The sequence below is a fragment of the Clytia hemisphaerica genome, unplaced genomic scaffold (genome assembly GCF_902728285.1).
Source record: "Clytia hemisphaerica strain Z4C2 unplaced genomic scaffold, Clytia hemisphaerica genome assembly, whole genome shotgun sequence".
Taxonomy (NCBI): Eukaryota; Metazoa; Cnidaria; class Hydrozoa; order Leptothecata; family Clytiidae; genus Clytia; species Clytia hemisphaerica.
Window position 1 is genome coordinate 309,706 of NW_027103336.1, and position 12,411 is coordinate 322,116.

At 33.3% G+C, this 12,411-nt stretch overlaps 2 protein-coding genes across 2 annotated transcripts in view; one reads left to right on the forward strand and one right to left on the reverse strand.

Moving 5' to 3' along the window:
- Window positions 1-1,533: 1,533 nt before the first annotated feature.
- On the reverse strand, window positions 1,534-6,058 carry LOC136817995 (ubiquitin-conjugating enzyme E2 H-like). Its single transcript, XM_067074368.1, has 7 exons — window positions 5,865-6,058; window positions 5,642-5,718; window positions 3,682-3,756; window positions 3,471-3,510; window positions 3,173-3,225; window positions 2,429-2,557; window positions 1,534-2,162 (listed from the first exon to the last, which is right to left on the reverse strand). Exons 1-7 carry the CDS (start codon window positions 5,915-5,917, stop codon window positions 2,035-2,037), a joined length of 555 nt encoding a protein of 184 aa, XP_066930469.1. The 5' UTR covers window positions 5,918-6,058; the 3' UTR covers window positions 1,534-2,034.
- Window positions 6,059-9,644: 3,586 nt separating this feature from the next.
- LOC136817867 (copine-8-like) overlaps window positions 9,645-12,411 on the forward strand; it is a gene marked incomplete in the record, with an annotated part of 8,714 nt that continues 5,947 nt past the window's right edge. Inside the window, 7 exon segments of the mRNA XM_067074203.1 lie at window positions 9,645-9,846; window positions 10,192-10,232; window positions 10,488-10,534; window positions 10,692-10,795; window positions 10,987-11,026; window positions 11,328-11,404; window positions 11,822-11,848. Coding sequence (XP_066930304.1) covers window positions 9,731-9,846; window positions 10,192-10,232; window positions 10,488-10,534; window positions 10,692-10,795; window positions 10,987-11,026; window positions 11,328-11,404; window positions 11,822-11,848 — 452 coding nt within the window.

Sequence of the window (12,411 nt, forward strand, 5' to 3'; positions counted from 1 at the left end):
GGCTAATGATTTTCTGTTTCAAAATGTATGCTCATACAGTGCGGATGGGAGGAGGTGGTGGTCCACTTTTGTTTAAAGTTCTATATGAGTAAATTGGAGTAAATACGTTAAATGGTGACCTTTGAAAGTACTCCTGTTTCATTATACCCTTTGGAATCTTACTACAATGGGGGATGAAAATTGCTATCGTGTATCGAAATCCCAATGGACATAAAAAGTCTATTTTTTCCAAGCTTAAAGAAACTAGTCGGCATGGTTTCGGAGTTCAGCTTTTTCGAATGGGGATGAAATCAAAGGTCTAATTCCTGGCTGAAATTGTAGAATATTTTACCAACCGGGGACGAAATTTTGGCCAAATTTTCCAGTGGGGAAAGTGGGTCCAACCAGGTCTGTAGGTCTGTGACACGGGGATGTATAAAAACAAAAACAAAATTTGGTAAGATATAGAATGGTCAAAAACATATAATTCATCAAAATATGATAAATAATAACTAAATTCATAATATTCTACGACGAAAAATTCTAGAAAACTTTTTGTGGAATGTAAAAATAATGAGACTTGAATTTGTCCCGCTAGTTGATTTTTGATTTTTCGAGAAATTTGTTCAGTATTAACGATGATGATGCATATGTTGTGAAGCGAAATATGACTCCACATAAATCCATGGCAAAATCTATTTTCGGATTAAGTTTTAACTTATTTTTGCTAAAAATAATGGAAAACTACTTTAAAAACAAAGTCACCTTATAGTTGGGGGGATTCTAGCTTATTTACTAATTAGGGACACCCTGGCACCTTCTGTCACATGTAAGAACGAAACATTTTGAAAAATAAGGTATTCCACAAAATTAAACCCAGCAAAAAAAAATCATCGTCAAAAAATTGTCAATACATTAAGTATGTATAATAATAATGATTATTAAGATAATATGCTACACAACTGTACAAAATATATTTTCTTTACAGCTGAAAAAAATTCTGAATGTTTCAGCGTCAGAGAAAAAAATCTAACTTATATACACCAAAAATTATTGTATTTACAAGGGAGCAAAAGGAGCTTTTTATATAAACAGCTTTCGAAGAGGCTTTCAAATCAAAAAATAAGAAAAGAGAAATTTTTCCTAAATATCCACTTCAAAATCTAAGCTTAAAAAAAAGGATAAAACGCAGCACCCTTTTCCTCCACTAAAAGATATAAAAACTTGAAAAAAAATCTCCATAAAAATAGTAAACTATGAGAACTAAAATTGCTATCCATATCTATATAATAAGATTTCATATTAAAACAATACCTAAAGTCTGCACATGGCTGTTGAATTCAACAACCAATAAAAATCAAAGAAAACTCAAAATCGATATAAAGTACATTGAAGGGTTCTACAGTTGACGCTCTCTAATTTGACGTTCTACTATTCGATCAAATAATGGAGCGTTTATTTGATAATTTGCAAGCCAACATCAACAAGAAACTATCATAAACGAAGCTCTACTATTCAATACACTCCCTTATTCGATGAAAATCCAATTCCCCTTGAAGATCGAATTAGAGAGCGTCAACTGTAGTTATATTCTTTTTCTCGGGTTGATTTTTTTGGAAACTCCTGTTTTTGACATCGATGTCATCAAATTCTTATTGGGTACAGAGCTAAAATCCGAAAAAATTCACTCGAATGGATAATCACAAAGATGATTTCAGTTAACCTGAACCGGGATGCATGGTAACGGTTTTTTCAGGGCACTTATAAATTCATGATATTCACGATGTCATGTTTAATAATATGAAAGCAATAAAAAACAGCCCGGATGTTTGTCACTAGTTGTATTGTTTTAAATTCAAAATTAGTGGTATACACACCCGGTTATTTTGGGTGCTTCCATGATGTATCACATTAAAAATATCTCGAATTGAGCCTTTTGACAATCCAGAAAAGTTTTATTTTGCTTTTAAGCATGAGTGACAAAAAGTGATTGAAATCTCACTAATTGTCTACTTTTCCCATCCACGCATTTCAAAAACAAAAGAGTTTCTTTCATCATAATTCCATTCCAGCTGCGTCTCCATCGTCAGAGAAATCAGAGAGAGAGCTTTCAGACGATGTCGACATGTTGTCCTCATCTTTCTCACCAAGTACCTCTGGTGATGCATACTTCTTTACGTAATCTGAAATGAAAATCAAGAAAGTTTAGAACTCTGAATTACAGATCTCTGCAAAATTGTAGGTAGTCATATACACACACGCCATTACGGCCATTAGCCTAGAACTGAAAAAGTTCATAATGAAACAGAAGATGCTCGAGCATTAAGAACTGTTTGAATTTATAACTTTACATTTCTTGTTGCAAGTCCAAACTTTACTTCACAAAGTGACTTACTTCGACTCTAGCCTTAAGTACGATCAATTTTACTACATTATAAAGCCTCCATACCTTTGATTTTGGTTTTATAATCTTCAGGTTTGTGTAAATAAAGAGCGGCCGCATCACCATTCAGTGGGTCCACTGGATTTGGATATGACAAGAGTTGCGGGAGAAATGATTCAAAAACATTGTTCAAATCTGAAAGAAGGAAATAGATTAGTTATTACCACTGAATATCGGGTGGATATATGGCACTTAATAATATGATCTTGCTTCTTAAATTATCTCTCTACTAATTGAGATCCCTCTACTCAAAAAATGCACTATAAAGTTGTTAATATCCTTCAAAAGTACTAGAGGACAGAAAATATATGTTTCTGCAGGATTCTGACCAGATCCATGTCAAAGGAATCTTTTTTTTACTGTCCCATATATAAAAAATTTCAAAAAATATTGACAGAAAAATTCTCTCTGAGAAATTTGGTATTCCCAGAAGGACAGAAGTGAGCCTGTGCCCAGAAAAAGACCACCTAGAAATCATTTATTTTACATGAAAAATGAAAAATGCCTTTTTAACTTCAACCTAAAATCAAACCTGGATATAATTTCTCGCAATTATCTTTATCATTTTTAGTCCGACCTTAGAGTTTCGTTGTTTGATGACCCTTTTCATGCTCAAGATGCCATTCTGAATATTCGTTATTCATTTTAATAATAATAATCAGATTGGGTGTGATTTTGTTCTTGGGTAAATTTCCTAGAACCCATTACAAAGGCCAGTTTAAAATAGACCCTGAAAATATAAAATTTTACCATAAAGAGCAGTCCAGGCTTGATTGATAACATCCAAGCAAACAGAACCTGACCTATAAAGGTGAAAATAAATAAATATTTGGGATGCAAATCTCTATAAAAATCTTCAGAAAGGAAACCAAAAAGATTATCAAGATTTCAACTTATATGTGATAAAAAATTTACTTCACATACTTTTTTAAATTTTAACAAACTGAAATATAACTTACAGATGCAAACACACTCACAAAATTATCTTATCTTTGGATTTATCATTTTCATCAATTTGAAGAGACATACAAATTTAAAAATGACTTACGCCTCGTCAATATTTGGATGGAAAATTTTATTCAAAAACCCTGAAATAAATAAATAAAATCAATAGCATGGTGTCAATGGGTGATTACAGCTTAGACGATTCCCATTTGGCTTCATGGAATTAGTTATTCGGAAACTCTTCAAAACAAACAACAACAAGAAAACATTCCAACATGAAAATCAGTCATACACATTTATACACGACAACTCACCAATCGATGGAGACTTGAAGGGATATTTATCTGGTAGATCAACACGAATCTTCCAAATTCCACCTTCGTAAGGAGCTATTGAGAAAAGACATGTTAAAGCTTAGGAAGACTATTGACAATTTGGGGATAACAAAGAAAGAAATATATTTTACTATCAATATATTTTTGCTTGAGAGTTATACAATATTGATTTAAGTCAAGATGTGAGTAAAGTCTCGAGGACTTAAATAATTTACAGGAATTTTTGTCGTACCACTACTCCAATTTTCACAAGTGATTTATTTAAAACATAAAAAGTCAAATCGAGCATAATAGAGTACAATTGAACGTAATGGCAGCAAATGAAGGAGTTATCCTGGGTAATATTCGATTACCATTCGATTGCGCCCAACAAATAGTTAGTGGAAGTACTTCGATTTACTTCACACAGAACAAAAGAAAATAGCAAAAGAACAAAGAAATTACCTATAGCTACCATTTTGCAACCATGGGGAATTGCGATTTTACAGAAACAAGAATCGTCATATCGAATACTGTCAACTGCTCTAACTTGGGACGATTGGTCAAATCTGATTTCTGGGGTGTATTTTCACTTGACTTACGACCAAATGGCTGTCCCATGTTTTTTCAGATAGTCCCAAGTTAGAGCAATTGATGGTAAAGCATCTTCTGAAAATTTGATTATTCCGCATAATTGTGAAAATGAAAAATGCAGAAACTTTCGTTTTCTAATTGTCTTTTTAATCTGCCATGAAGTGTTATAAAATTCCTTAATGACACACTTTCCTACTAAGAGGTTTATAAAATGACGTAGAATCAAAAAACTGTGAAAATTGATTACAAAACCTACAACACAGCCATGGAGCGCTGACTTTTAGTTTTAATGACTTGTTCGCACTTGTTTGGTTTCCGTAAAAAAAAAAGAAAGTGGACTGGTTATGGTGAATTTGAACATGCTTTAAATGGAAGTATTTCCACTAACTGACAAACGAATCACAATTATTCAATTACTTTAAGGGGATTAATTTTCGCGGGAACTTATTGCGAGACAATTTTTTTGCAAAATAATTTAATTTTCGCGGGACTTATTTTCCAAAGACAGGAATTTTAAATTTTCGCGAGGATAAAATTTCGCGAATCCCTTTTTGACCGAATTTCTTTCATTTTCCTAGGGGTTCAGGCAAAAATCATGATTTTAAATTTTTCGCGAGGATTACATTTTACGAATTTCGCAAATCCAAATGTTTTTAAAATTTTTGCGAGGATTAATTTTCGCAAATTTCGGAAAAACATGCAAAATTTGCGAAATTTAATCCCCGCGAAAATTAATCCCCTTAAGGTACGTTCGATTGTATTCAATTGATTCAGAGTTTGATTTGTTCGATTAACACCGTCTTGAATTGACAATTTTTAGGGGGTCAGTTTTTGCTTAACTAGCGTATTATATTATCCTTGAGACACTGTATCTTCAAAACTAATTGAGATTTACCATGGCCTGCCCAGGGTATGGCCCAGGCCAGTTCGGGTCATCTGTCCAGACTTTTTCAAGTTCAAAATCTCTTATTGGCGTGCAAAAGCTCAGGCCATACAGTGGGTCATGATTTTATTACCAGGCCATTCCAGAATTTGTCTGTAACAGGGGGCGGACGACACAGGATTTTTGAGGACAAAAGTTTTCCCCAAAATTCAAAATTTCCAAGGCGAGCGAAGAAAAAGTATGAATTTCCACGACAATTGAATTATAGAAGGCAAAATTGAGTGGAATTCCGACGCATTTTGCGAAAGTACATGGATTTTCATCAGAATTTCCGACCACCACTGAAAAAAAAATTTCCAAGGCTAGAAAAAATTAAAAAATACACGTCGTCCGACGAGGGGTAATAAAAAATTTCTGGAATGGCCCATTTTATACCCCTCGCTCATGTAACAAAAGAATTTCAAAATAAAAGAAGATATTTACTGTCTTTAGGACCAAAAAACTTCACAACAAATTCATTAAGACCTCCAAGGATTGTTACGTCATGATTGCTTTCAATCCTGTAAAGATATTATAATTACAACATTGAAAACATCAGCAAATTGATAAATTTAAAAGAAATGCAAAACTCGGCACAAATTCAAGTAACTTTCCATCATAGAAAAAAACTAGTAAAATATAGATGTGAATTATGTAAAAAACATACAATTTGACAACGTCAGTATCCATACGTCTTTTACCAGGTGATGGTGAAGACATTTTCTTGCAAAATAACTATATCCTCACTGCAAGAAAAGAGGAATAGGTACTCTGAAACTTTAACTCGCAACCCCTTGACTGCTTGATTTTACAGTCGCCTGATCTGATGTGTTGTTGTTTTTGTGATGATTTTTCTTACAAAATAAAAATTGTAGAAAAACACAAGCTTTCGTGGCGAAGGATTAGGGAGGTAATGGTTTGAGTTGTGATATAACTTTACCTTCTAAGTTTTAAGCCACTATCTCATAAATCAAAACAACATTGATTGGACATGAGAAATAGTCAGCCGTCTCTGATTGGTTCAAAAATTTAAAGTGACATTCCCGCGAGAAGATATGCAATGTCAGCAGAAAAGGACGACGTCACTAGTAAACAAAAATTACTGCTGACTTTGCACTTTCGAATTCGAAAATTGCTGAAGAGAACAAAATAGGGGGAGGATTTATTGCTTGCAGATTGAATTACAAAACACAACACAAAGAGTTAAGGTATAAAATGATTTTTATGTATAGTGATTTTTTTAGGTACTGAATCAGTCAAAAAAGTTTTGAATTTTATGATGGAGTCTTCTAGTAGGTAGATCTTGTATTTCTCGCTTTAATCTGGACTTTTCTTGAGTTTTTGAACCTTTAGGTAGGGGTAGGTAGGGTTATTTCTTTATAGTTGGACTTTTTATAGTCAATTTTAGAGTTCAATTTTGATAATTTAAAATTTGCCAAATGCCAGGCCCAATTGACTGGGTATGCAGACGATATCATCTACAAGGATGCAAGTGAAATTTTTCAATCTGTGGACCTACTTTTAGACGGGGCGGGTTTGGTTATATTATTATCAATTAGGGTTAGGGTTGGTGCTTGAGAGTCACAATATAAGGCATTCCGTTCCCTGAGAGACTTAACTTGTAGGGGCACCGGTAGGGTTGGGAGCTTTCTTAATCATGAATCAAGGTCTGTAAATTACACGCTCTATAAGTATTTGACAAATTTGTGAATGACAGTTTTTCGTCGTGTCTCATTGCTGGCGCAAGCGGTTAGGCATTGGGTTTATAAACCAATGTTGCTTGCATTTTATGGCTCAAGCCAGAGTCGGAGACCTTTTTCACCGCATTACGGGAAAAATTCAGATAAGCAGTTAGGAACATTTGGCGAGTTCCTTTACGCGGCCGCAATCAAAAAAATCATGACCACACTCATAAAAAAATTGTGTTTGTGTCTTTTTTTACCGTTTTTTGCCTAGATGATATAGCAAACATACCGTGAGAAAGGGTAACTTGCATCAGTGGAGGCTAACACGCATAGCCCTCAAATGAAAGACTTGTCTGGTCATTAAAATACAAAGTTAAATCAAAACAAAAATGGTAGAGTAGAGCTTCGAGCGGAGCTGCATAGTTGTATTTTAATGACCAGACAGGTCATTCATTTGAGGGCTATGCATGTTAGCCTCCACTGATGCAAGTTACCCTTTCTCACGGTAGTAAGTATAAGCAGACTGTGCCTTTAATTGGCTGTAAAAAAAATATGCGTCGGTAGAAATTCCTTCAACTTTCAACAATGATAGAACACACCTATTTAAAAAAAATTAACCAGCGCATTTTTCATCTTTCTACTTCTTCATCTTCCATGAAGCTCTCAAAGTCAAATAGAATTAAGCACAGAAGATATTCTTATAATTGTGAAATATCGTTCGCGCTTTCGCTACGGTGGAGTTCATGACGTAACTCGCGCAAGTCGCGCGGCAACAAACTCGCCATCTGTTGGCTGGTCATATTGGGCGTTTTGGCGTTACCACCCTCGAAGCAGTGGGCGCCTTCGTCATTCCGCAACTCTGTCCACCATTTTAAATGAGTTAACAATAGATCCAAAAGGGCGCCCTCATCAAGAAAGATCATTTGCTTTGGTCTCCGGCTTTGGGAAGTAGTAATGTTTTTCGATTGTTTTCGATGGAAAATGGTAAGAAACTTAAGTTTACAAGTCTCATTCAGTTTTTGCTGGCTGATAGAATGGCAGGATCCTGGATGGTTTCCCTAACTGATAAGTACTTAGAAAACATACAGTTAGAAACCCTTAAGAAAGTCAGAAAATCAGGATAGAAGATAGGAAATAGAAAATATATTGTTTGCCAACCAATTGACTGATTGATAGTTTGGTTTGTGTCCTCAACACGACAACTGACTCAATATTTGAGAAAAAGTGTTTCTTCAAAAAACTGATTTTTGTCCTGCCACAGGTGTTTGCCGTAAGCAAAAGTTGGTAATGCAAAGTCTCACAAAATCGCATTTAGCAAACGCAAAAAAAAAACTCCATAATGGCGGCATCGTGCAAGAGCAAACAGAATACCAAAATAAACAAATTTCAAAGGCTCATTGTAAGTGATTGAGTGAAGCTATCATCAAAAAATAAAAATTAAACAAACCTTTAACCTTTCAATAATCCAAATAAACAAAATATTTCAAATGAATTGATGTTTAAGTTTGAAAATAAGCACCATTTCCACCATACACTTTTAGAGCAAAAAGCAGCATTTCGCTGAAATCTGCTGCTCTTCTCGGGCAAATAATTTCTCAGAATGTCAGAGAGTCTGGTGCTGAATATATAGTTTAGTGGGTTAAGCTTGTTTTAGTTCTCTATCTTTAGATAAAGCCTGAAAACCTCATCTGAGACGGGGGTCATAAACGATCTTTGTCTATTTTGCAGTCGTACAATCTTTTACTTCTCAAAACCATTTAGATTCAGGTTTTATATATAATAACAAAGATATTTAACCAAAATTTGTTTCATTAAAGCTATTTTCTTTCAGCGAAATAAGCCTTTAGTAAATATTTAAACCCCCGGTTTTATTTCGATATTTACAATGAGATTTTATAGCGAGAGTTGGGAACCGGCTAGATTGTGTGATCTGATTGGCTGAATGACCAAACGCGGGACTCGGCCCAGGACTTTTTACCCGCATTTTAAACGCGTTTTACTTCAATGTTTATTCTTTATACTTTCGTTTTCAAAATTTGTTGAACATGGATTTTGGCTTGTAACGATTACCTCGCATAACATCTGTGCTGCAGGACTTTGGCTTAAGTGCTTGCGTGCAGCATAGGGTACAAAGTCCAAGCATATGTTTCCCATAATTTTTGTATGAAGAGTTAGGTCTGTACAGAAAATGTCCCAGTCTAGTTCATACTTAAAAACAAATATTAAGCACCTAAAAGCAGAGAGTCATGGCTGTATTCCTTAAGCACACGTCGCAAATGCTTTATCTCCAAGCATACTTGCCTTTGTGGGTCTGGGCTTCAGGCTATTTCTTTACACTAGCGGTCAGATTCCAGGATTGCGCAAATTTCAAGAATTGAGATTTTTGGTGGAAAAATGAAAAAAAAGGTTCCAGTTTTAGCTACCTTCTACCGACCGATCCATTTTAATAAGTTTTTACATCTGTAAACTTGGATAGTTTTTTCAATGTTTTTTTTCAAGTAAGGTTCTGGGTTTGAAAAAGGACTTAAAAACTTCATGATAAAAGAGAGAAAAGAAAAGCAAATTGTAGCTACACAGCTGTCAATAGAGGCTTTGTACAACCTAAAAGTGGAAAATTTGTGTTAGTGGCAATTGGCAGGCAACAGATTGCAAAACCTATCAGGCTAAAGCTGGATTTTTTCTTGTAGAATCTGGTCTTTTTAAATTTGTATTGAAACTGATATTTATTTTCAGTTTTAGCTTATTAAAAGAGAGGGATTTATAATGCTTAAATCATATTTTTTTCTTAATAAATAGGAATCAATAATACAGTAATACAGCAGTCTTGAAATATATATAATTGATAATCATGGCAGCACCACCTTATCCTTTTTCTCAACAAGCAAGTTTCAATACTGGTGCTGCTCCTCCTAATGCACCATATACCAATCCACAATCCAAAATTGAACTGAAAATATCTTGCAGGTTTGTATTCAAAATTTTTATTAGAGCTTAAAAGGGAAAATAATGAGCAATTCATTCAATAGAAACCAGAGACTTAATCTGACATGTTTTTAATCTGTTTTAATGTTAATTAAAAATGTAATCCTTCACCAAGCTTGAAATAGTTTGGTAGCAATTGAGTGATAAAAATCCAAACAAAAACAAAAATCTGTCACTGATTTTTTTTATTAGGAAACTTTGCTTTTGATTGTCCTGTAAAATACTCATTCGCAAAGTTTACAAAGGTGAAACTAAAAGCTGTAAAAGTATTTTCTCAAATTATTTCATTGATAGAAATATTTAATATGTTCTGCAACTCTATTTTAGAAACTTGGTGGATTTAGATGTGTTTTCCAAGTCAGATCCATGTAAGCTTTGCTTTTATGTGGTGTGAATTTAAACTGTCGTATACGCTTTTAATTAAATAAGTAAATACTGCTTTATAGTTTTGATAATCTAAAAGTAACGAAGTATAAAAGAAGAATTTCTAGAACTTCAAAGTATTTTACTATTTTGAGATGCACATAGCCTCGATAAACATAATTTTTTATGTCCCATTTCTCCTACTTAATTTCCATAACTCTGATTATATATTGATACCAGCTTACTGCTTTGTATTTCAGTTTGTGTGTTTTACATGCAAGGTGCTACAAAAGGATCTTGGAGAGAGGTTGGTTATTCTATTAACTTCTGTTTTACTTATCTTTTCAATTCTGAACTTATAAACCTTATATGGTTAATTTCTAACGTTTATTATTATACAGTTTTTCAATCAGTTTTTGTTTAAAATGTATTCAACTTTTAAAGAATATAACTCTTGTTTTCAGATTGGACGTACTGAAGTAATATGGGACAATTTGAATCCTGATTTTGTAAAATCTTTCATTGTTGATTACTTTTTTGAAGAACAACAAGTCGTCAAATTTGAAATGTGAGTTGTTTCGAAAAAAATCGAAATTTGTAACTTAAGCACCTTTTCAATATCAGTAACAGTTTTCATTTATAGTAATTAATTGATCAATTATAGTAGCACTTTTCAATATCAGTAACAGTTTTCAAACTTAGTCCGTCTTAAATGGAGTCGTGTTGTGTTTTTCTAAACATTTAAATTACCTTTTCTAGATATGATGCTGACAGTGACTCAAGAGATTTAAGTCAACACGTAAGTTGGCTTGATTGTTGATTCAGTGTAAAGTTGACGCTTTCTAATGTTCTACTATTTGAATGACTCCATTATTCGATGATATTGAAAGCCAACTATCAACACAAAACTTTCATAAAAGACACTGTACTACTCGAAATGCTCCCATATTCGATGAAATCCAGTTCCCCTTGAAAATCGAATTAACAAGCTTCAACTGTATTTCCAAGGATATTAGATAACTAAGTTTTACAGGTTCAATTAAATACCTAACTGAATAAATTGTTGAAATGTTTGCTAAATGTTTTTATTGGCATTTCAGGATTACATTGGCAAGCTAGTCACATCCGTTGGTTCAATTGTAGGTGAAAATGGAGGAAGAATCAAACATCAATTGCAGTGAGTTTTAAAGACAGTGTATTACACTGATAATATCTTCTAGGGCAAACTTTAAAATATTGATCTCCCCTACAACAATCTATTACATTCCTGAAAATATCTATTTTCTTTACGCAAACTTTAAATATCAATCCCTCCTTCGACAATGTATTACACTCCTGAGAATATCTTCTCTCTTTATGTAAACTATATCAATCTCTGCTACGTCAGCTTCTCTAACTAAATTTAAAAACTAATATATAAAAAGTCATAAAATACTGAACAAAAGTAAATCACTTTAACTAAAACAATTTAAAAAAAGTAAGTTACATCAACATTTAAATCAAGGCGTAATATCATTCATATCAGATTAAGAAGATTGCTTTGTCTTCAAATAAGTTGGTCCATCATTTTGTTTTTTGTTTCCATCTTGTTCAGGGTCCCTTCAGCTAAAGACTTTGAAAGGTTTGTGACTTCAAATTTTTTATCAAACTGGTCAAATCTTTGAGTTTTTTTACTTGAAATTTTGAAATAATTTTTTTTTTCTTTTCTAATACCTACAAAAGTGTGTCCAAGAAGCTATCAATTTTCATAATCTTCATTACTTGTGAGGCTACAATAGTTCTGATTATGGGAATCGTGATGTTTCGTTGGTTTAGGTCAACTGTGATTTGAAATTACATAACTTACAGTAGATTCGATGTTTGAAGTCTTAATTTGGTTAACGATTGACTGCTGTACATAATCAAATTGCTGGACTTTGCCGCTTATCATAAACATTGAACATTGCACACCGCACAATATGCAAACTCACTTCACGCATATACGCATTAAAGCACTTAAGCTAAATATTTAGAATGAATTGCTTTTTATATATTGTAATTAATGTTTTCTTAATTTCAGGAATGACAAATATACACGTAAAAGTCCTGGCACTATTATTGGTATGATTTATTGAAATTTAATTTTTTCAGATAAAATACATGCTATATGTAGCTGAAATCATACTACTACAGTTATGAGTTTCT

Coding starts and splice junctions, on each gene's coding strand:
- LOC136817995 (XM_067074368.1), bottom strand. CDS start 5,917: ATGTCTTCACCATCACCTGGTAAAAGACGTATGGATACTGACGTTGTC. Junction 3,511..3,681: donor CTTCAAGTCTCCATCGATTG/GTGAGTTGTCGT, acceptor TATTTATTTCAG/GGTTTTTGAATAAAATTTTC. Junction 2,558..3,172: donor AGCCTGGACTGCTCTTTATG/GTAAAATTTTAT, acceptor TCCTTCTTTCAG/ATTTGAACAATGTTTTTGAA.